The following is a 24,230-nucleotide window of genomic DNA, read 5'->3' as shown; positions in this document are numbered from 1 at the left end:
ATCATCAAATACAAATCAAGTGATATACAGCCTTACATTTTTTTATGAATTAAAGTCCTTTTCAGGTGTTTTTTAAACAATGATAAAGTAGATGTTGATTGAAGTTCAGGTCTTAGATTATTCCACAGATTTTTCTTCAGCTCCTTCAGTCAATATAAAAAAATATCACATTTTCACCAAAAAAAAAAAAAAAAAGCAAAATACACAGGATAATATCACAATAAATGGTGATAAATCATTCACAATATGAATTTATCTCTTACCACTACAGCTTTTTGAAATCTGGATATCAAAGTTGAATTTCTTTTTTTTTTTTGTAACTCTGGTGCCTAAAGGGTTAAATATAGGAAAATACATGATTTATGCTGAAAAATATGATATACAAGGGATAATGATGTAATTAATTGTTATAAATCACTTCAGAAAGGTTAAATATAGACTTAAAGAACGTCCGCATAGCTACTTTTTTATTTAGTTATTTTTTATTTATTTATTTGCACATAATAAAAACAGCAGTGGAAAAAAAACTACATTCAAACAAGTAACAAAATTGTGCAGGAGAGGTTAGAAGCCAAAAAAAGGCTTATATGAATACCTCCCCCGAAATGAACAATACACAAAAAAGAATTAAAAATTACAATTTAACTGAAATACTAAAGTAAAAACCATAAAAATATAATCCACATTACAAATCATCAAATACAAATCAAGTGATATACAGCCTTACATTTTTTTTATGAATTAAAGTCCTTTTCAGGTGTTTTTTAAACAATGATAAAGTAGATGTTGATTGAAGTTCAGGTCTTAGATTATTCCACAGATTTTTCTTCAGCTCCTTCAGTCAATATAAAAAAAATATCACATTTTCACCAAAAAAAAAAAGCAAAATACACAGGATAATATCACAATAAGTGGTGATAAATCATTCACAATATGAATTTATCTCTTACCACTACAGCTTTTTGAAATCTGGATATCAAAGTTGAATTTATTTATTTATTTATTTTTTTGTAACTCTGCTGCCTATAGGGTTAAAAATAGGAAAGTACATGATTTACGCTGAAAAATTGTGATATACAGAAGATGATGATGTAATTAATTGTTATAAATCACTTCAGAAAGGTTAAATATAGACTTAAAGAACGTCCACGCAGCTACTTTTTCTTCAGTTTCTTCAGTCACTATAGGAAAATATAAGATTTTCACCAAAAAAAAAAAGAAAAACACAGAAGATAATATTACATTAAATGGTGATAATTCAGTTAAAAAAAGTTAAATATAGAGAAAATAAATCATGAAAAATATATGCTGAGGATAATGATGTAATTAATTGTTATAAATCACTTCAGAAAGGCTAAATATAGACTTAAAGAACGTCCACGCAGCCACTTTTTCTTCAACTCCTTCAGTCAATATAGGAAAATATCAGATTTTCACCAAAAAAAAAGCAAAACACAGAAGAAAATATTACATTAAATGGTGATAATTCACTTAAAAAAAAGGTTAAATATAGAGAAAATAAACTGCCTCAAAAGTCTCGGCCTGTCTTTATGGGTTAAGGTCGATGGTTTCCGACCCAGAGCTTGTGTGCTTTGGGTCAAAGTGGGAATGTGTCGGTAACCGTGCACTTGGCCTCTTGGAGCGCCGTCAGACGGGAAGCGGCGGGTGGTGGCGGGTGGTGGCGGGTGGGTTTGAGGTTGTGCCATCCAGTGGTGTGATGGTGGAAGGACAGCACAAGTGCAGTGTGATGGATGGGCTGTGGACAGGCTGATGGATCTGAGGGCTGCTGGGCTTCAGCGTCCTCCCTCAGACTCTTAGCAGTGAATATTTCACGCTTCGCTGCATCTCCAACTGCTTGATGGGATATTAATGTTTCAAGCAACTCGTAAAAGGGCGATTTGAGCAAAAGTTATATTTTATAGCTTTCTGATAAAAGCATCAGGCGGTCGCTGGACTTGGTTCAGACCTTATAAAGAGTGAAGCCTCCGATCAGACTTAGAGATGGCAGTGTGATGTGGAATTATGTCTGTATTTGTTGTTGGATAACTGATGTTGGTTGCTGTTGTTTATTACCCCCCCCCCCCCGAAAAAAAAAAAAAAAAGGGGGAGGCAATGGGTAATGTTTTTGGTTTGGTTTGTTTGATTCTTTGTATGATTGTAAGACTTTAGCAGCAAAACTATTGGTTGAATTCATACCAAATTGGGTTTATAGATTGCCAGTGACCCAGAATAGATGTGATTACATTTTGGGAAAAGTAGGTCAAAGTTCCCATTTTTTGTGAATTTTTTAAATCTTTTTTTTTTTTTTTTTCCCATTTACTTATAATGGGCAACATTTCAAATGTCTGTCGCAACAAAACTATTGGTTGCATTCATACCAAACTGGGTTTATAGATTGTCAGTGACCCAGAATAGATCTCATTATATTTTGGGAAAAGTAGGTCAAAGTAAAATTTTTTATGAATTTTTAAAATCTTAAATTTTTTCACCCCATTTACTTATAATGGGCAAAATTACACATGTCTGTAACAGCAAAACCATCAGTTGAATTCATACCAAATTGGGTTAATAGATTACCAGTGACCCAGAATAGATGTGATTACATTTTGCGAATAGTAGGTCAAAGTTCACTTTTTTTGTGAATTTTTTAAATCTTTTTTTTTTCTTTCCCCCATTTACTTAGAATGAGCCAAATTTCACATGTCTGTAACAGCAAAACTGTGGGTTGAATTCATACCAAATTGGGTTTATAGATTACCAGTGACCCAGAATACATGTGATTACATTTTGGGAAAAGTAGGTCAAAGTTCACATTTCCTGTGAATTTTTTTAATCTTTTTTTTTTTTCCCCATTTACTTATAATGGGCAAAATTTCAAATGTCTGTAGCAGCAAAACCATCAGTTGAATTCATACCAAATTGGGTTTGTAGATTACCAGTGACCCAGAATACATGTGATTACATTTTGTGAGAAGTAGGTCAAAGTTCACATTTTCTACGAATTTTTAAAATCTTTTATTTTTTTTTTCCCCATTTACTTAGAATGAGCAAAATTTCACATGTCTGTAACAGCAAAACTGTGGGTTAAATTCATACCAAATTGGGTTTGTAGATTACCAGTGACCCAGAATAGATGTGATTACATTTGCGAATAGCAGGTCAAAGTTCACATTTTTTGTGAATTTTTTAAATCTTTTTTTTTTTCCCCCATTTACTTATAATGGGCAACATTTCAAATGTCTGTAGCAACAAAACTATTGGTTGCATTCATACAAAACTGGGTTTATAGATTGCCAGTGACCCAAAATAGATCTCATTACATTTTGGGAAAAGTAGGTCAAAGTAACATTTTTTATGAATTTTTAAAATCTTAAATTTTTTCACCCCATTTACTTATAATGGGCAAAATTACACATGTCTGTAACAGCAAAACCATCCGTTGAATTCATACCAAATTGGGTTAATAGATTACCAGTGACCCAGAATAGATGTGATTACATTTTGCGAATAGTAGGTCAAAGTTCACTTTTTTTGTGAATTTTTTAAATCTTTTTTTTTTTTTTTTCCCCATTTACTTAGAATGAGCCAAATTTCACATGTCTGTAACAGCAAAACTGTGGGTTGAATTCATACCAAACTGGGTTTATAGATTACCAGTGACCCAGAATACATGTGATTACATTTTGGGAAAAGTAGGTCAAAGTTCACATTTCTTGTGAATTTTTTTAATCTTTTTTTTTTTTCCCCATTTACTTATAATGGGCAAAATTTCAAATGTCTGTAGCAGCAAAACCATCAGTTGAATTCATACCAAATTGGGTTTGTAGATTACCAGTGACCCAGAATACATGTGATTACATTTTGTGAAAAGTAGGTCAAAGTTCACATTTTCTACGAATTTTTAAAATCTTTTATTTTTTTTTTCCCCATTTACTTAGAATGAGCAAAATTTTACATGTCTGTAACAGCAAAACTGTGGGTTAAATTCATACCAAATTGGGTTTGTAGATTACCAGTGACCCAGAATAGATGTGATTACATTTTGCGAATAGCAGGTCAAAGTTCACATTTTTTGTGAATTTTTTAAATCTTTTTTTTTTTTTCCCCATTTACTTATAATGGGCAACATTTCAAATGTCTGTAGCAACAAAACTATTGGTTGCATTCATACAAAACTGGGTTTATAGATTGCCAGTGACCCAAAATAGATCTCATTACATTTTGGGAAAAGTAGGTCAAAGTAAAATTTTTTATGAATTTTTAAAATCTTTTATTTTTTCACCCCATTTACTTATAATGGGCAAAATTACACATGTCTGTAACAGCAAAACCATCCGTTGAATTCATACCAAATTGGGTGTATAGATTGTCAGTGACCCAGAATACATGTGATTATATTTTGGGAAAAGTAGGTCAAAGTTCACATTTTTTACGAATTTTTAAAATCTTTTATTTTTTTTTCCCCATTTACTTAGAATGAGCAAAATTTCACATGTCTGTAACAGCAAAACTGTGGGTTGAATTCATACCAAATTGGGTTTATAGATTACCAGTGACCCAGAATAGATGAGATTACATTTTGCGAATAGTAGGTCAAAGTTCACATTTTTTGTGAATTTTTTAAATCTTTTTTTTTTTTTTCCCATTTATTTATAATGGGCAACATTTCAAATGTCTGTAGCAGCAAAACTATTGGTTGCATTCATACCAAACTGGGTTTATAGATTGCCAGTGACCCAGAATAGATCTCATTATATTTTGGGAAAAGTAAGTCAAAGTAAAAATTTTTTATGAATTTTAAAAATCTTTTATTTTTTTCCCCCATTTACTTATAATGGGCAAAATTACACATGTCTGTAACAGCAAAACCATCAGTTGAATTCATACCAAATTGGGTTTATAGATTGTCAGTGACCCAGAATACATGTGATTATATTTTGGGAAAAGTAGGTCAAAGTTTCATTTTTTTTACGACTTTTTAAAACCTTTTTTTTGTCTCCCATTTACTTACAATTGGTGAAATTTCACATGTTTATAAAAACATCAATTTTGTTTCAATTTACTTCAAACTTGGCACATATATAGAGGTAACTGATATGCTGACATCAGGTGGATCAATGCCAAAATAAACTACAATACATGTGAGGGGCGGGGCTTGTTATGTTTGGAACCACTTGTTTATTTACTTATTTGCTTCTGAATAGGGACACACCGATACGACTTTCAGTTCTGATACGATACTGGGGCCTTACATATTGGTCAGTACCTGATACTGATTCAATATTGTTGATTTAGAGTAGAGGTTCTCAACTTGGGGGGTGGCAAGAGCACATGGATGCATTAGCGTAAATCACTTGTCACATACCCCCCACCCCACCCCCCCATACAGGTCTGCCGTGTTACTTTTACAATCACGGTCAACATGCATGATGGAGCCCATGTTACAAAAATTTCAATGGGAAGGATCAGTCTAACAGATCAGTTGCTAACCCTTTTCAGACTGCCATTAGAACAGACCACCGAGGTGTCTTCACGTTTTCTTTGCAATAAAAGTGTCAGAAAATGTCTTTTTTTTTTTTTTAACCAATTCTTTGGCACCTTTTTTTTTCAGGAAGAACTTAACTTTCAACATCTGGCCATTAATTATCACTATTATCAACAATAAATGCTTAAAACAGTGTTTTAGTAAAAAAAAAAAAAAAACACGGACTTGAAGTTTTGAGCATATTTCATGTTTTATAATCAGAAACGACTGTAAACGTCCATAATGAAACTTTTTAAGATAACAGAAATAAACTTTCAACTATTTTTTTGTGATTTACTTTTTAATTTAAAGTTTTAACACTAACACAACAAAAACGCAAACAACCCAGACCATTATTTTATTAAGAACTAAAGTCAAAACCAAGGAAAATAGGCGCATACCATGTTTGACAGATTAGAGGGAAGAATAAAGATTACAATAAATAAATATACAAAAAAAGCAAAGAAAAAAATACTTTACTGTTTTTTTTCCAACATTTCAATAATATCTACCACAAAATGTGACCATTTAGCTACAGTTTGCGGCTTTTCTCAGTAATGTCTGGCTGTTGAGTCCTGTAAATTAGCCATATGTTGTACATTCAATAACCAGCGTTTAATAGTCTTTATTAAACCATAACTTTATTAAACCAGAACTTTAAGACTGTTTTTTTGACATAACTTTCAACTATTTTACACCAAGTTATACTTCCTCCCACTACTTTTTGAATGTGCAAATGAAGTCATGTATAAGTTTTTTTTGTGTGTTTTTTTTAGCCATGACTTCTTACTACCTGTTTTATTTCTCAGGACTAAGTAAGAATACTTTGTCTTGTTACATATTTGAAATTAATAAAATAAATAAATAAATCTGCACAAACATGTTTTTTGCTCTTGAACATCAGTATCCATGTTATGGCTTCATATTTGTTGTTATTTCCAGGTGTTTTTTAGCCTTTGTGGAAGTGTCTGAAACATTCCCTTTCTGTTGTTGTATAGCGTCGGAAAGGTCAGGATCTCAGCTTTCTGATGCTGTTTGAATTTTGTGGATAGCACAAACGGTTCAGTAGTTACAGTAGTTTGAACGCTGTAAAGTACAAAATGTAGCACCGGAGAAACTGTGGTAGTTAAAGGGTTAAAGTTAAGACCACTACCCATAATTCTATAACTTTTTCTCCACTATGATTTTGACATTCATGGTTTTGAGTGAAATACGTTCCGGTCAACTCAGGAGGAATATGAATAGCTTTATATCCACTATTAGCTATTAAAGGTACATATTTACAGGAACCTGTTTGTGAAAGTAAAGTCTAAATGCTAACGTACATGCTAACGTCGTGCCTATTAAAAGTGCATTTTATCATCCACTGTGAGTCTGTTAACATGCGAATTAGGTCAGAACACCCGTCATTTCACTGCGCCACTGGCTAAAATGATGATATCCAATTATGAGACAAATACACAATTAAATAGCCTTTATATTCCTGTGTAACCGAGCGCGTACTGATTGGTTTATTGAATTAGTGAATGAGATGCAGAGCACATGTGAACCTCCAGCACAACAACTGTTTCCTGTGATGGAACGTCCAAAAATCATAGAACGTATGAAAACACATGTTTGTGTTTAGACGGTTTTATGGATGAAAGCATTATTAGGTTTTCTGACACATTCAGACGTCGTGAGATAATGAAAAATCTGTATTATGTTGTTCCTGTTTTGTTTTTTTCTTTTTAAATATCTGTAAAGTCGAACATGGTTAACAGTTTTATTTAAAGGTACATCTTTATCTCGTATAAATCAGGGTTCGGACGGGTGCTTGAAATCCTTAAAAATGCTTGAATTTCAATGTTGTGTTTTCAAGGTCTGGAAAGTGCTTGAATTTTAGTTGAAGTGCTGGAAAGTCCTTGTAATTCTAACCAAAGTTACTTCAAACTTTATCTCAAAAAAGAAAATTCCCAGGTGTTCTCAGGTCGACTCCAGGTACATTTTTATCTTAATCCTTGGCTTCATTCAGACTTCAGGCAAATGTGGCCTAAATCCGATTTTTTTTTTTTTTTTTTGCCCATATGTAACCTGTATCCGATCTATTAAAGACAGTTTGAACAGCTCAAATCCAAATTTTTTTTTTTTTTTTTCTTTCAAATCTGACCCAGACCACTTTCATATGTGGTCTTAAATCCGATACGTGTCTGATATTTTGCAATGTGACTTCATTTTGAACGGTCAGGTCACCTTTACGTCTTTGAAATATGACAAACATCACAATTCTGTGTCCCAGAAGGTGGAGCGGCGGGAAAAACATTCTTACTTCCGTAAAGACAGTGCGTGTCTGTGTGGTCACGTATTACGACAGGACCTCTTTTCCACATGTGGGTCACTTCAGGGTCACATTCAGTTCATATTCAAAACTGATAGAAGTCGCATTTAATGGGTAATGTTAACGAGCACACAAAAAAAAATCCGATTTCACAGAAAAATCCGAATTGGGCATTAAGACCTGCTGTCTGAATGTGGCCTTTGTCTCAGTGGGAGTGTGTCTGAAGAACACCAAGCGACTTCCCTTTTTTTGGAATAAACTTTGTGTTTTCCTTTAATTTCTAAACTTTTTGCTGTTATGAAACACAATTTTAGATGTTTATAGCATAAAACAAATTACATGATTGTAATAAAAAGTGAGAAAAATTATCATGTGTATGTATTCCTGTACATCACAGGTGTCAAACATGCGGCCCGGGGGCCAAAACCGGCCCGCCAAAGGGTCCGATCCGGCCCCCGGGATGAATTTGTGAAATGCAAAAATTACATTGATGATATTAACAATCAAGGATGTTAAAATAATTTTACGTCAATTCAACCTAAAGTGGATTAGACCAGTAAAATACTATCATAATAACCTATAAATAATTAAAACTGGAAAAAAAAAGGAAAATTACACAAAAATGTTTACATTTACAGACTAGCCTTTTACAACCAAAATATGAATAACCTGAACAAATATGAACAACCTCAAATGTCTTAAGAGAAGTATGTGGAATTGTACCAATATTCTGCCTGTTACTGAATGTTTTGTGTATTTGTAGATCCACTGTGATCTGTAAGTTGTAATGCACATGTATAAATGATAAACTAAGGTGTAATATTGTTAAAATTGCACTTATTTTTCTTAAGAATATCCAGGTTCATATTTGTTCATGTTATGTTCAAGAACAGTTCGTAGATGTAAACGTTTTCATTATGGAATTTTACTTTTTTCACTCAAAAACATAGAGAAAACTTTGGAGTTGATATTATTTATAAGTTCTTATCCTATTATTTATATTATTTTACAGGTCTGGCCCACTTTAGATCATATTAGGCTGTATGTGGCCCCTGAACTAAAATAAGTTTGACACCCCTGCTGTACATAATCTGTTTTACCTCAGTGATAAAGTGCTGTGCTAGAAAAATTCTAAAAATCTGTATTTGTAAAAGGGAAGTGGACTCTGTGTGTGTGTCTCGGGCATCACACAAAATTCGTAAAGTGCTAACTGCTGCAGTTAGTCATTCTTATGTATTTTTCGTCAAGGAAGAGACTAGTGAAAATGGCAAGTTGATAAGACAAATATTTTGGGAGATATTAGTAATTTTGTAATACAGTAGCCTTACAATCATGTTGCTATGGCCAGAATAATACAATCCTCATTGAAGTGGGTTACCTAGCAGCAGATAAACAATATTTCCACGTTGCCATGGTGTCAAATTTCAGGTGCAGAAATGGACATGGCAGCTGAGAGGTTATTCAACTGAAAATACCGGTGGAATTTACCAAGAAAGTAACGTAATGAACTGGGTCAGAGGTGCTAGTAACCCATAAAAGTGCTTGAATTTGACCTCGAAAAAAGTGTACGAACTCTGATAAATGAAGGTTTGAAGGTCGGACCCTGCCTCCGTTTAACCCTTTGCTGTGTTTGTTCCAACAGGAAGGCGGGGCTTATCCTGTCCCAGCTGGACGAGTTGTCCCCGTGGTGTAAGGGCCTCCTTCAGGAACCCAAGATCGGACTGCGAAGGATGTCCCTGAAGTTCCTGTCCTGCCGCTACACCGACACCAAGGCGTTCGGTCTGAACTGGTCCGACATGGGTCAGGACGTCCACAAGGCCTGCGACGAACAGACGCTCACCGTCATGTACAACGACTACGGCGAACCCAAAGAGCTCTGAGGGGTTTGGACGGTCCGGTTCGGTTCAGTTCGGTTCGACAGGAATATGGCGGAATCAGACGCCTCTTTTCCACCAGATTCCAGGAACTTTCGTTTGATTTGATTCAGTGATTTTACAAAATTTTTGCAACTTAGTCAAGAAATTAAAGGGTCAAAATGTAGAATTAGCTTAAAAATCAGACTCGTCAACTTTAACCAAGACCTGCATTTATTTCTGTGTCGAAGTTATATGCGATTATAAGTGATTTATTTCCATCTACTGTAATTTTATCCTCTGTAAAGTTTTCAATGAGGAGCAGGCATTTCTGTGTATTTAATAACTGATATAGATGTTTGTAACAGGAAATGAAATCATAACAGGAAACACTGATGGGACTTTTTCAGTAAAACATGGCATTAATTGAATAGAACAAATTTCTACAACCACCGTCATTGGTCAAAAAAACCCTTTAAGCGCCTGAGTTTTGTTTTGTTTTTCAAAAATATAACATTTTGATATAAAGATTTCAAAAAGTTGTATCTTGGACGTGTTTAGAGATAAAGTCACACTGTAAGGATAAAAACACTGAATATGACCCAAGTTTCTGATGGGAGTAAATGTACTCATCTAATTAGCATATTGTGACATCACAGGGTGGTGGCCATATTGGATTGCATAGCTTTTAGTAAAATTGAACTTTGAACATATTCACATGGAAGTTTTCTTTGTTTTTTGTCATCTTATCCTGAAAATAAGTGACATTAAACATTAGCAGAAAGTAAAATACAGTAAGCTGTCCTTATCTATCCAAACTAAATCGCAATATTGCAACTCTGGCGCTTAAAGGGTTAATACCATAAACTTATTTACTTTGGTGGAAGAATTCCTGGTAATCTTACGTGTCTTTTGTTTCCACCGCACCTTAAAGTTACCGAAAATTTATTCAAATGAGGCTCAGCCGTTTCGGGTCACTGACTGCTCGAATTCCCGCCGAATTTCTTATGAGCGAATTCGGCTCCGTTTTCCAAATGATCAAAACAAAATTGAAGTAAATCTTGTAGAAATTGCATAAAAAAGTTGGTAGCTGCACACTGACTATAGTAGGTGAACATAAGTGTGGAACGCTGAAGTGTGTTCCACCAATTAGCGTTCTTCAGCACTTAGCCCCGCCCCCAAGAATTCTGGGGAATCTGAGAAGTCCGATCCCCCTACTAGAAACTTTTTTTTTCAGGGGGACTTTGGGGTCGAGGGAACATTTTTTTACCCGTTTTTCTGGGGTAATTTCAGTGGAAACAAGTTGAGATTTTTCCAATTTCCCGGTAAAGTAAAAGTTCCTGTAAAAACATAGTGAAAAGTCTGAGATTTAGCAAAACATGTACTAAATTAACTGAAATAAAGAATATTCTGTATTTGAACTCAAGACGAGTGAACATCTGATATTGAAACGCTAGAATAAATTAATAAGAAACAGAACTGAAAGGCGGTTGAAAATCACGTCGATGAGCAGAAGTACGAAACGCTGAAGTGTGTTCCACCAATTAGTGTTCTTCAGCATTTAGCCCCACCCCCAAGAATCCTGGGGAATCTAAAAAGTCCGATCCCCCTACTTTGAACATTTTTTTCAGGGAAAGTTTGGGGTTGAGGGAAAGTTGTTTTGTTTTTTTTTTGTTTTTTTTTTTTTTTAACTGGTAATTTCAGTGGAAACATGTTGAGGTTTTTCAAATTTCCTGGTAAAGTAAAAGTTCCTGTAAAAACGTAATGAATAGATTAGAGATTTGGCAAAACCTACACTAAATACAATGAAATAAACAAACGAAATACACCTTTTTTTGAGGGAAAGTTTTTTTACCCGGGTAATTTCAGTGGAAACATGAGGTTTTTCAAATTTCCTGGTAAAGTAAAAGTTCCTGCGGTGGAAAAGAGGCGAAACCCAACAACGAAACGAATCAAATGCTCTTTTCTATTTTAATAATCTATGTGCATTTATAGCGTCAAAAACAACCACTATTAAAAATAATCAACCATGACAGATTCTTGTCGTTGAAACGTATAAATTAGTCAATAAACTAGAGCGTTCTTTGCTCTACTCTGAGCTACATTCAACCAACTCGTCTTTTGATCACTTGATTAATTCTGCATTTGCTTCAGTATCTTTGAAAATACTCACTGGTCTGTCTTCATCGGTGTTTGGATAGTACTGTCATATTTTCTTCTTTGTATGTGAATGACGAGGAGTTACGACAAAAACAAGGATGTATTTACAGTCTATGATCCGATAAATGTTAAAATAATGGAAATCTAGAATTCAGTGCTTTCTTGTATCCTACCAGTAAAACTCAACGCTCCCAACTGATATAACTGATATAACTGATTTGCTTTGTGGCGTAAATGTACCATACTGCCGATAAAAGCTAAACATACGTAATATAAAGGATATTGGACGACTTTGTTTTCAGATTTGATATGAGATGCGTTAATGAACCTAATCAGCCTAATCAGTACTTGTTGTATATTGTGCCATATTTTCTGTTTAAATGGATCAACCTGGTTTCATTTGGGTTTTAAGTGGGATCTTAAAGCTGCGTACGACTTTCGTCACAATGTTTTTTGTTTTTTTTTGTTTGTTTTTTTTAATTTATAAAATGCTAGTGATAGCCTAATTACCACTAATCCAGAAGTTCTCAACCAAGGGGGGGTTGGAAGGGGGTCGCAAATGACGTCATCGTGTGTGCGGGTGTGTTAGTGGCTTCTTTTGTACATTACAACAGTGTAAACCCCCCATTTGCGAATTAGTTTTTGGGGGTGCAGCAGGTAGTCAGTAGTCACTCTTCCATTGGACATGTGTACAAAACTTTACTGATATTTACTACATGAAAAAAAAAAAACAGAAGTGCGTAATGTTGGTTTTTCCATTAAATCACAAATGCGATGATTTATTTATTATTGCGAGATAACACGAGAAGTCATTCCATAAACATGGGGACAAACGTTAATATCGTGTTGATTTACAGATATATTCATTATTATTTTTATTATTTTCTACCCTCTATCTCGTACTAAATAAAAAAGATTTAAAAAATGATTGGGTTTCCAGGTGTGTCCACACATACCACGACATATTTGTTTTAAAACTTTTCTTCTTCGCTTGTTGTAACATTTGTCAGCACCGGGTTTTTTTAATTCACATGACTCTAGTTGTGGAAAAAGGTCTTTCCATTATAGATTTGTGTGATATACCATTTGTGCGATGCCCAAAAACCACCTCTTGCCAGTGCAGAAACTTTTCATCAGAAAACGAGAGTTTTGCCGAAATTGCCGTTTTTCCATTAGGTAAATTTTTATGCTCAAGTTACATTCGCGCAATTTGAGGGTCAATGGAAAAGTGACTAATGATCGGATGAGGGGAGCTGACTTTGACTTTGTCGCAGCTTTATCTACAGAGCACTATAACCCTACAGGTCCGTCGCACACACTTGTTTTGGGCATGGGGGGGCGCTGGTAGGCTCATGATGCCATTAGTGGGGCGTGGTTTTAAAAAGACGACTCCATCATAAACACAGTCCACTTGTTTACATAACAAACCGAAACGTCACTTGAGCCTTTTCGGAAATTTTGTTGCAAACTGCTTTGTGGGAATGGCGACCAAATGAAAGTGGTTTCTCACAGATTTGGTAAGAAAACAAACCAGATCGCTACGACGTAAAATTCTCCAGTCGACAAGGGTTGTTTTAAAGAATGAGTCCAGTCAGTGGGTGGAGCTACAGGTCACATTTGGGTTCAACACTCACCATGAGACAGCAAAATTGTTGCCCATTCTTACAATGCACTTTGCGACAAAATTTCCGAAAAGGCCCAAGTGACGTTTTGGTTTCTTATGTAAACAACAAGGTTATTATCGTTAACAAAAACTAACAAAATGATGAAAAACTAGAATTGATAAAGCATTTTCGTTAACTGAAATAAATAAAAACTATAATTAAAAGAAAAAAAACGTTAACTAACTGAAACTGTATTGTGTGCTTATAAAACAAACTAGAACATATAGAAATTATGGATAAAATTCCCTTCGTTTTCGTCTTTGTCAATGTCGGATTGGTACGAAAGCAATCTATTTCGCTCTAGCAATTTTAGGTAGCGGCACCATATGGTACTTCACGGTCCGTCACTTCTCGTCACTTGTCGTTTCCAGTCGTCTTCTGGTCCCCAGTCTACCTGGAAACATGGAGACTAAAGTTGGGAGAAAGTAGCAGAGTCCTGTCTGGGATTTATATGAAAATGACGGAGAAGAAGATAAAAGATATGAAAAAAAAAAAACTAAACTAAAGCTAAGCATTTAGAAAAAAAAACAAAGAAAACTAATAAAAACTAGCAAACCTGCTCCAAAAACAAATTAAAACGAACTGAATTAGAGGAAAAAAAACAGTCAAGACCAAATAAAACTAAACTGTAATGAAAAATCCAAAACTATTACAACCTTGGTAAACAAGCAGATTGTGTTGATGATGGCGTCATCTTTGAAGTGGTTCGAATAACTAATGCATTAGCGGTAATCAGGCTATCAATGGGGTTTTACGAATTAGAACAAACATTTGTGATGAAAGTCTTACGCTGTTTTAATCATTACATATGGGCCACGAAGGCATCAGGTCCTTATTTTCCTGTTAAAATCCAGTCTCTGAAACTTTTCAGGGAGAAACATGATGTCAACCACATGTCTGCCTTCCTCCATTCCTCAAACAAAACACTGTTTGTTGCTTTTATGTCCAGAGTTGAACCCAAACGTCGCCTGTTTTTTAGAAAGTTAGCATGAAAACTAGAGCCATTGTAAACGCTTTAGAGATTTAGCGTTGTAGTTTTACGTGTGCATTCTGGTGCTTATTGTTCACATTTACCACCTTAAGCGACAAAACATGATTATATACACGTAGATGGAGTGTTATTTATCCGAGTTATTTGCGGGACAACACATTTTTACGGCGTCAGAAGTCAAAACTTGGAAACGTTTATCTTTTGTTTTTAAGAGACACATGCATGGTTTTATTAATATGCAACCAACTGTGTAATTTGACCGTACGATGATTGTTTTTTTTGTTTTTTTTTTATTTTATTTTGAATATCAACATTTAAAACAAAAAAACATCAAAGAAAAGTGTAAAAAAGCCATTTAATTACTTGAGAGATTTACCGTTGTAGTTTTACGTGCACATTCTGGTGCTTATTGTTCGCATTGACCACCTTTAGCGACAAAATATGATTATATAGACGTAGATGGAGCGTTATTTATCTCCTTTACTGCTTTATAGTGTGGGGTGGCTTATGCATTAGAGGACCTGCACTTTTTAACCGTCGCTTCCCTTTTTAGGTTTTTCTTTTTAACAAACTCATACAGTTATTTGCAGGACGACACGTTTTTACAGTGTCAGAAGTCAAAGCTTGGAAACACTTGTATTTTATTGTTTTTACGAGACGTGTATGGTTTTATTTATATGCAACAAGCTGAGTAATTTGACCGTACGATGAGTGATTTTGTTTTATTTCGAATATCAACATTTAAAGCAAAAAACATCAAGGAAAAATGTAAAAAAAAAAAAAGAAGAAAAAACATTCAAAAAGGAGTGAGATGAAGTTCAATGTGTAAACTTACTCTTTTTCTACTGACCATAAAGTCTCACATCAGTTCCTCAGAGTAACTTAACAAAAATATTTTATTAACATCCAACTTTAAAAAAAAAAAAAGGCTTTCATGCATGAATTATTAAAAAAAAGTTTCTACATTTTTTTTAAAGAGTGGTTTTATTTCTCACAATTGGGCTAAAGTTAAAATTAAACTTTAGATTTTTTTTTTCATAAGATTTTCAACTTTAGCTTTTTTTTAATTAAGTAACTGCCTACTATTCTGGATTCCCCAAAGTGTCATCTTTGCATCTTTTTCACTAAATTTGCTCAATAAAGTACACGTTTCTCCCACAAAGATTAAGAAAAATCTGACTTTTTGGATAAATATCAACACATTTACATACTTCTGGGTCAAAATAAATCATCATACTGTTAAATCACCCAGTTTGTTGCGTAAAGAACGATGAAAAACGCATATTAATCTATTAAAAATAGAAAACGATGATGCATTTCCTATGAAGGACGACAGAGCTAGTATTATGCAGAGTGTGTGGAAAGGTTTAGTCGCTGGGTTTAAATGAAAAACATAATAAGACCGCTGTAGATATGATGGGATGTACTGCCGGGGGTTATTTTAGTCGTATAGACATCCAAATGAACCCTGTACATAGCATTCTCCTGAAGTTTTACTGATATAAACTATTGAATGTAGTATTTATAGTTTGCATTTATAACAGAGTTTTACTGAACAGGCGTTCCAGAGGGTTGGAAACAGTCTGGGTTCTGTACTATTAACGGAACCTGCCAGTATTTACATACAGTTTTTACATGGGTGTAAAGGCGAAGACGCACCAACCTGATTTTCGGCGGTTGGAAGTCGTTAGGCAGTCTGGCGAAGTCGGGGAAACGAGTCTGTTTGGTGTGTTCCGTGCGATCGGTCGCCGTTAATGCTGTCGCCAAACTTTTCGGCCGATTCAACATGTGTAATCGACCACTACAAGTCGTTCAGTCGGACCAATCTGATTGGTGGAAGGATAGCCCTTGACTAGCGAATCAGTGAACGCGAACTTTCCATGTGAATATAGCTATGCCAAGGTACTTCACACTATTATTGTCTTCTATACTTCATTTCATTTGTTTTATTTCGAGCATTTCCAGAATACGTGCAAATTCAAAATACCAAAAATCATTCATGTATACTCGAAAAGGAGTGGGAAGAAGAAAAACGTATTTAATCCCACCCCCGTTCTCATCATCAAATTACTGAACATAACATTTAAATATTCACTCCTGTCCTTTGACTTTAAACCAGAACAATGAACAAAATAGACCTAAACCAAATTAGAATGAACTCATTTGACAGTATTTATATTATAGAACCAAAATGTGCGAAAAATAGAAACAAAGTACATTCCTGGTGGTGTTATCACAGGTAACAGTTAACTGTCAACTTACATTATAATAATTACAGACCAACAATGGTAAAAACAAAAAACTACAATGGCACAAGTGGTAAAGAACAGCAATAATTACAGACCAACAATGGTAAGAAGAAAACCAAAAAAAACTACAATAGCACTAATGGTAAAGGGCAGCACATACCAGCGATGGTAAGAACAACAGCAGATGGTAATGGACAACACAGACCAACGAGATGAGGAACAACAAGCACACATTAACATTAAGACAGAATATAGATGGAACAGTTTTAAGACCCTCCATCTTTACACTGGGACCAGACCATATGTTTATAGAACAGTTTAAATCGGTGGATATTTTGGCATGGCATATACTTAGCTCCATTAAAAATGCACGGATCAGAATAATATGTATATTTGGAGATATTTTTAATGAATTAGTTTGGGGTTACCTTCATATTAAAGAGGGAAGCATTGGTCATCAGAGAATGAATTGTGGAGAAATTGTGATCAACTTCACAAAGTTGAAAAGCTGAAAGTGTCATCGTTCAGTATCAGGTGGGTCCACCTCTGGCTGCCAAACATAAAACGAAGTCTGATGATCCTGTCCTGAGGGATCCGACCGCTCAGACGATTGACTGTACTGCGATAATGACGCAGACGGCGAGCGACTTCACCACAGCTCAGACCTGTTCGTAAAACGCCAGTGGTACGTTCTCTCTGTTGTATCATAAGTCGTGGCATTTTGAGCTGGCAGAAATATTTGGGTGTTTTCTTTGCTGCCTTTATATAAACTACTGACCACACCTAAAGCCACCAGTCAAACATGACTGTACAAGAGATTCGACTCAATGTCCAACGTTAACCTTCCTCTTGTGTTAGGGTCAGCACCGACCTTTTTTAGGTTTTAAATGCATAAATGAAACACATTAAATGTATTTATTGCATCAAGGCTTTTTGACTTTGTCAGGAACCTCTATTTCAACAAAAATAATACAAAACATTTTTTTCCACTAAATTATGAAATGCTGTGGTTAAAATTATGACCTTTGTGTTGTTAGGGTCAGTTTCGACCCAGTTATAAAAACAAGATTTTAAAGCAATAATTAGAGCCAAAACTGAAATCATAAGTGCACTGTCAGCCAACACACTGACAGCCAGCTCCTCTCCCAATCATGTGAGCTTTTGGGATATCTCATTTTGCCTTGTTATCCAGTATACCTGCACAAAAACAAAACAAGCAAAGAGGATGTCCAGTATAAAGTTGGTGACTTGCAGAGTGCACATGGAGGGGTATAATGACAAAAAAAAGGTTCAGAGGCTCCCACCAAAAATATTAAAACCAATATTTTCATGAATAAGGAAGCCTAACAAAGTAACCAAGAGATGGGAAACAAATTGGATGATAGATAATTTTTTTTTTAGTGTATTTTACAGCTGATTTAAGACATGGGTCAAAACTGACCCATTAACATAAGAGATGGTAACAATAAGCTAGCACAAGAGGAAGGTTAAGGCATTAGTCCAAATGCCAACGTCACACGTCAGGAGTGGGAAACAAACTACAGCTATTAATTGTGTTACTCATGAGCAACATATACAAAATAGGCACCTGAGCAAATAATTTTCTGGAAATTACACCACATGATTGGGCCGTGTGTTTTTAATGGTGCTAAGTATATAGTAGTCCATTCACTGCTCATATCGTATCTGAATGAGTGCCAGTCAGTGTTGACTATGGACTTCATTCATTCCATGAAGTGAACACTGTTAGCATTGTTAGCATAGTGCGATTTCTCCTTAGTTTTCACCTGCGACATCTTTCTTCTTCCATAAGAAGAAGCCTGAGAGCTGACAACGCCAGTATCTTCTTATTATTAACTATCCGTTCAACAAGTACAACAACAACCACCCTTCTGAACGACTCAACACTTTCTGCTGACAACAATAGTCACTTTACCATTGGACATCTGCGCAAAACTTTACCGATATATACTAAATGTCGAAAAAACAGAAGTGCGTAATGTCGGTTTTTCCATTAAATCACAATTGCGATGATTTGTTTATTTATTATCGCGAGATGACACGAGAAGTCATTCCATAAACATGGCAATGAATGTAAATATGGTGTTGATTTACAGATATATTCATTATTATTATATATTACCCCTCTATCTCGTACTATTAAAAAATGATGGCGTTTCCTGGTGTGTCCACACATATCGCGACATGTTTCTTCATCTTCTTCGCTTATTGCAATGTCCGTCAACATCCGTTTTTTTTAATCCGCCTGACTCTAGTTGCGAAAAAAGGTCTTTCCATCGTAGTTTTGCGTGATGTACCATTTGTGCTACGCCCGAAAAACTATCTCTTGCCAGCGCAAAAACTGTTTATCGAAAATTAGACTTTTGGCAAAATTTTTCCATCAGGTAAATTTTTATGTGCAAGTGATATTTGCGCAATTTGAGAGTCAGTGGAAAAGCAACTAATGACTGACGACAGCGAGCTCTGTGTTTTGGTCTAGAGCAGTGTTGTTCAACCTTGGGGTCGTCTGGAATTCAAATGGGGTCGCCTGAAATTTCTAGTAACTGATAAAAAAAAAAAAAAAAAAGATTCAGTATATATTTCATTATAATTAAAACAACACACACTTTTTCGATAAAAATCAAGTTCAAATAACATGCAGGATATATCTGAGAAGGGCATATCTTGATTGACCCGATCATGTGACCGTATGCGTTACGTCGCAGTCAGAAAACCAGACCAATCAGAGAATGGAAAGATTTCTTCTCCCGCCTAGCCCCGCTAAGACATGTCCAAAAGAAAAGTGTCTCCATTTTGAATGTCTGGGGTCGCCAGAAATTTGTGATGTTAAAATGAGGTCACGAGCCGAAAAAGGTTGCGAACTATTGGACTTGGAGAGATCTTCTGTCATTTCCGGTTTTGAACGTAGGCTGAAGTCGGTAGTCGATTTGGTGCGTTCTTCACACTTTTTTGACCATGTCGGGCTACATTTTGTGGCAACGATCGGGAGTCGGGTCGGTGTCTTCGCCCTAAATCTAACCAATGAATGTGTGTTAATTAAAGTGATAATCCTGTATTAATCCCCTTTTCCGATGCTTCTCTATACATTTAAAAATCAAGTTCAAATAAAATGCAGGATATAATATCTGAGAGGGCTTGTCTTGATTGACCCGATCACGTGATTGCATGTGTTACGTCGCAGTCAGAGAACCGGACCAATCAGAAAATGGAAAGATTTCTTCGAAAGTAAAGTGTGTCTCTTTTGAATGTCTGGGGTCGCCAGAAATTTGCGATGTTGAAATGGGGTCACGAGCCGAAAAAGGCTGCGAACTACTGGACTAGAGAGATGTTCTGTCATTTCCGGTTTCGAACATTCACTGAAGTCCGTAGTCGATTTGGTGCGTTCTTCACACTTTTTTGACCATGTCGGACCACCTTTTGTGGCGATGATCGGCAGTCGGGTCGATGTGTCTTCACCCAAAATCTAACCAATGAATGCACATTAATTAATTAATAATTAATGCGGAATAAATAATAATAATGCACGTTAATTAATAATGTGTAATATGAAAAAGCACACCAAAAAAAAATGTGATTCCACCGAAAAATCCCAATTGTTCATTAAGACCTGCTGTCTGAACGTAGCCTCAGTCGGCCGACCTTTTCTGGCGATGTTTGGCAGTCGGGTCGGTGTGTCTTCGCCCTAAATCTAACCGATTGCGAGTTGAAGTGATAATCCTGTATTAATCCCTTTTTCCGATGCTTCTCTATACGTTTAAAAATTAAGTTCAAATAAAATGCAGGATATAATATCTGAGAGGGCTTGTCTTGATTGACCCGATCACGTGATTGCATGTGTTACGTCGCAGTCAGAGAACCGGACCAATCAGAAAATGGAAAGATTTCTTGAAAAGTAAAGTGTGTCTCTTTTGAATGTCTGGGGTCGCCAGAAATTTGCAATGTTGAAATGGGGTCACGAGCCGAAAAAGGCTGCGAACTACTGGACTAGAGAGATGTTCTGTCATTTCCGGTTTCGAACATTCACTGAAGTCCGTAGTCGATTTGGTGCGTTCTTCACACTTTTTTGACCATGTCGGACCACCTTTTGTGGCGATGATCGGCAGTCGGGTCGATGTGTCTTCACCCAAAATCTAACCAATGAATGCACATTAATTAATTAATAATTAATGCGGAATAAATAATAATAATGCACGTTAATTAATAATGTGTAATATGAAAAAGCACACCAAAAAAAAATGTGATTCCACCGAAAAATCCCAATTGTTCATTAAGACCTGCTGTCTGAACGTAGCCTCAGTCGGCCGACCTTTTCTGGCGATGTTTGGCAGTCGGGTCGGTGTGTCTTCGCCCTAAATCTAACCGATTGCGAGTTGAAGTGATAATCCTGTATTAATCCCTTTTTCCGATGCTTCTCTATACGTTTAAAAATTAAGTTCAAATAAAATGCAGGATATAATATCTGAGAGGGCTTGTCTTGATTGACCCGATCACGTGATTGCATGTGTTACGTCGCAGTCAGAGAACCGGACCAATCAGAAAATGGAAAGATTTCTTGAAAAGTAAAGTGTGTCTCTTTTGAATGTCTGGGGTCGCCAGAAATTTGCAATGTTGAAATGGGGTCACGAGCCGAAAAAGGCTGCGAACTACTGGACTAGAGAGATGTTCTGTCATTTCCGGTTTCGAACATTCACTGAAGTCCGTAGTCGATTTGGTGCGTTCTTCACACTTTTTTGACCATGTCGGACCACCTTTTGTGGCGATGATCGGCAGTCGGGTCGATGTGTCTTCACCCAAAATCTAACCAATGAATGCACATTAATTAATTAATAATTAATGCGGAATAAATAATAATAATGCACGTTAATTAATAATGTGTAATATGAAAAAGCACACCAAAAAAAAATGTGATTCCACCGAAAAATCCCAATTGTTCATTAAGACCTGCTGTCTGAACGTAGCCTCAGTCGGCCGACCTTTTCTGGCGATGTTTGGCAGTCGGGTCGGTGTGTCTTCGCCCTAAATCTAACCGATTGCGAGTTGAAGTGATAATCCTGTATTAATCCCTTTTTCCGATGTTTCTCTATACGTTTAAAAATTAAGTTCAAATAAAATGCAGGATATAATATCTGAGAGGGCTTGTCTTGATTGACCCGATCACGTGATTGCATGTGTTACGTCGCAGTCAGAGAACCGGACCAATCAGAAAATGGAAAGATTTCTTGAAAAGTAAAGTGTGTCTCTTTTGAATGTCTGGGGTTGTCAGAAATTTGCAATGTTGAAATGGGGTCACGAGCCGAAAAAGGCTGCGAACTACTGGACTAGAGAGATGTTCTGTCATTTCCGGTTTCGAACATTCACTGAAGTCCGTAGTCGATTTGGTGTGTTCTTCACACTTTTTTGACCATGTCGGGCTACCTTTTCTGGCAATGATCGACAATCGGGTCGGTGTGTCTTCACCCTAAATCTAACCAATGAATGCGCATTAATTATTAACTAATTAATAGTAGTCAATTTGGTGCGTTCTTCACACTTTTTTGACCATGTCAGGCTACCTTTTGTGGTGACGATCGGCAGTCGGGTCGGTGTGTCTTCGCCCTAAATCTAACCAATGAATGCGCGTTAATTAATTAATAATTAATGCGTAATAAATAATAATAATGCACGTTAATTAATAATGTGTAATATGAAAAAGCACACCAAAAAAAAATGTGATTCCACCGAAAAATCCCAATTGTGCATTAAGACCTGCTGTCAGTCGGGCTACCTTTTCTGGCGATGTTTGGTAGTCAGGTCGGTGTGTCTTCGCCCTAAATCTAACCAACGATTGCGTGTTAATTAAAGTGATAATCCTGTATTAATCCCCTTTTCCGATGCTTCTCTCTATGTTTATGGATTCACGCAGTAAGCCTTCATACATTTGCGGCTAACGAAGTGTGTTGTTATTGAGTATACGTTTATGTTAATTTCCGTTTCTTTGACATGTAACTGTTTTTTGGATCTTTCGGTTCTGTTCAGTACCAATTGTTGGAGATTGATGTCAGACAAATGCAAATGTATATTAGTGGTTGATTTTTAACAGAATCTCATGTGAATACTAAAACCGACGCTTGTAGATTTTTGTATAGGCAGCGAAGTATTTCATAAATGCATCCCGTTGTAGCACAGTACAGTGTTTTCCTTCTGTATATACATGTACAAGCAGTGGTCCTTTACTACCGTCCTGTGTGCTTTGGTAGATCCAAATATCGTACTGTAGTTTCTGTAGCTTCGCAGTTAGACGAACCCACAAATGTAAAAAAAAAACAAAAAAAAACAAAAAAACAAACAGGTTTTACTTTTGACGGTATCGAGCGTCTCGAAACAGGACTGGACCGCGATCATTCATTACAGGTGATTAGTAGTGATTGTGAATGATCTGAGAGAAAGAAAAAAAAAACTACTGTATAATGGGTATAATTTGTAGCACAGGAAACAAGAACGAGAACTTGCATAAAGACGAAGGTGAGCCAGCTGTCTACTAATGCATGATATACTGTCTATACTGGATGTGGCCGTCGGAAAGTCCACTTTTACACTTTGATCTTTGCTACTTCAAGGAACAATAAAGAATATATTACGAAATCTGACCGTGTGGATGTTCTTTGTCTGTGGTTCATTTTCATGCAGAAACCTTCCTGTTTACACAGGCTTTTTATGGCCCAGCATGAGGCTTTGTTTTATTCACTTAGTCTTTAATCCTGACACAGAGTTTTATTGTTACCTCCGCCAAGGAGGTTATGTTTTTGCCAGGGTTTGTTTGTTTGTTTGTTTGTCTGTCCGTTAGTGTGCAACATAACTCAAAAAGTTACGGACAGATTTTGATGAAATTTTCAGGGTTTGTTGGAAATGGGATAAGGAAGAAATGATTAACTTTTGGGGGTGATCCAGAAGAAATCCTGGATTCTGGATCACTTTGAAATTTTTGTTAACATTGTGGTAAATGGGGCCAAAATTTTCGTTTCCCAATATCTCGCTTAATTATTGACCAAAACTCATGAAATTTAACTCAGGAATTGACAATGGGGTCCTCTATCACATTTCAAAGGCTGATCTGGATCTGATCCAGAAGGCGGATTGTATTTTAAAAAATAAATGTAGGATTTGTATCACCGATTATGTGGGGAATTTTTGCGCTTGGCGGAGGTCTGCGCTCTGAGTGCTTTTCTAGTTTATTAGGCTGTCTTCTCTCTGTAGCACTTTGAGATTCTGCTGAGTGAAAAGTGCTTTATAAATGCAATGTATTATTATTATTATTATTATTATTATTATTATTAATTTATTTATTATTTAGTTAGTTTTTTTTGTTTGTTTGTTTGTTTTTATTTCTATTTATTTATTTATTTATTTATTTTTACATATTTAAAAAAAAAAAAAAAAACCTCCTGAACTGAACCAATACAGATCTAATGATA

At 35.7% G+C, this 24,230-nt stretch overlaps 1 protein-coding gene across 1 annotated transcript in view; it reads left to right on the top strand.

Annotated features, from left to right (window-relative positions):
• astn1 (astrotactin 1) overlaps positions 1-10,295 on the top strand; it is a 982,704-nt gene extending 972,409 nt beyond the window's left edge. The window contains 1 exon segment of the mRNA XM_030160213.1: positions 9,484-10,295. Within this exon segment, the coding sequence (XP_030016073.1) occupies positions 9,484-9,721 (238 nt within the window). The 3' untranslated portion in view covers positions 9,722-10,295.
• Positions 10,296-24,230: the final 13,935 nt, after the last annotated feature.

Source organism: Sphaeramia orbicularis, chromosome 17, assembly GCF_902148855.1.
Source record: "Sphaeramia orbicularis chromosome 17, fSphaOr1.1, whole genome shotgun sequence".
Lineage (NCBI taxonomy): Eukaryota > Metazoa > Chordata > Actinopteri > Kurtiformes > Apogonidae > Sphaeramia > Sphaeramia orbicularis.
Note: the sequence above shows the minus strand (reverse complement) of the source record. Positions and strands in the feature narration are given on the sequence as shown.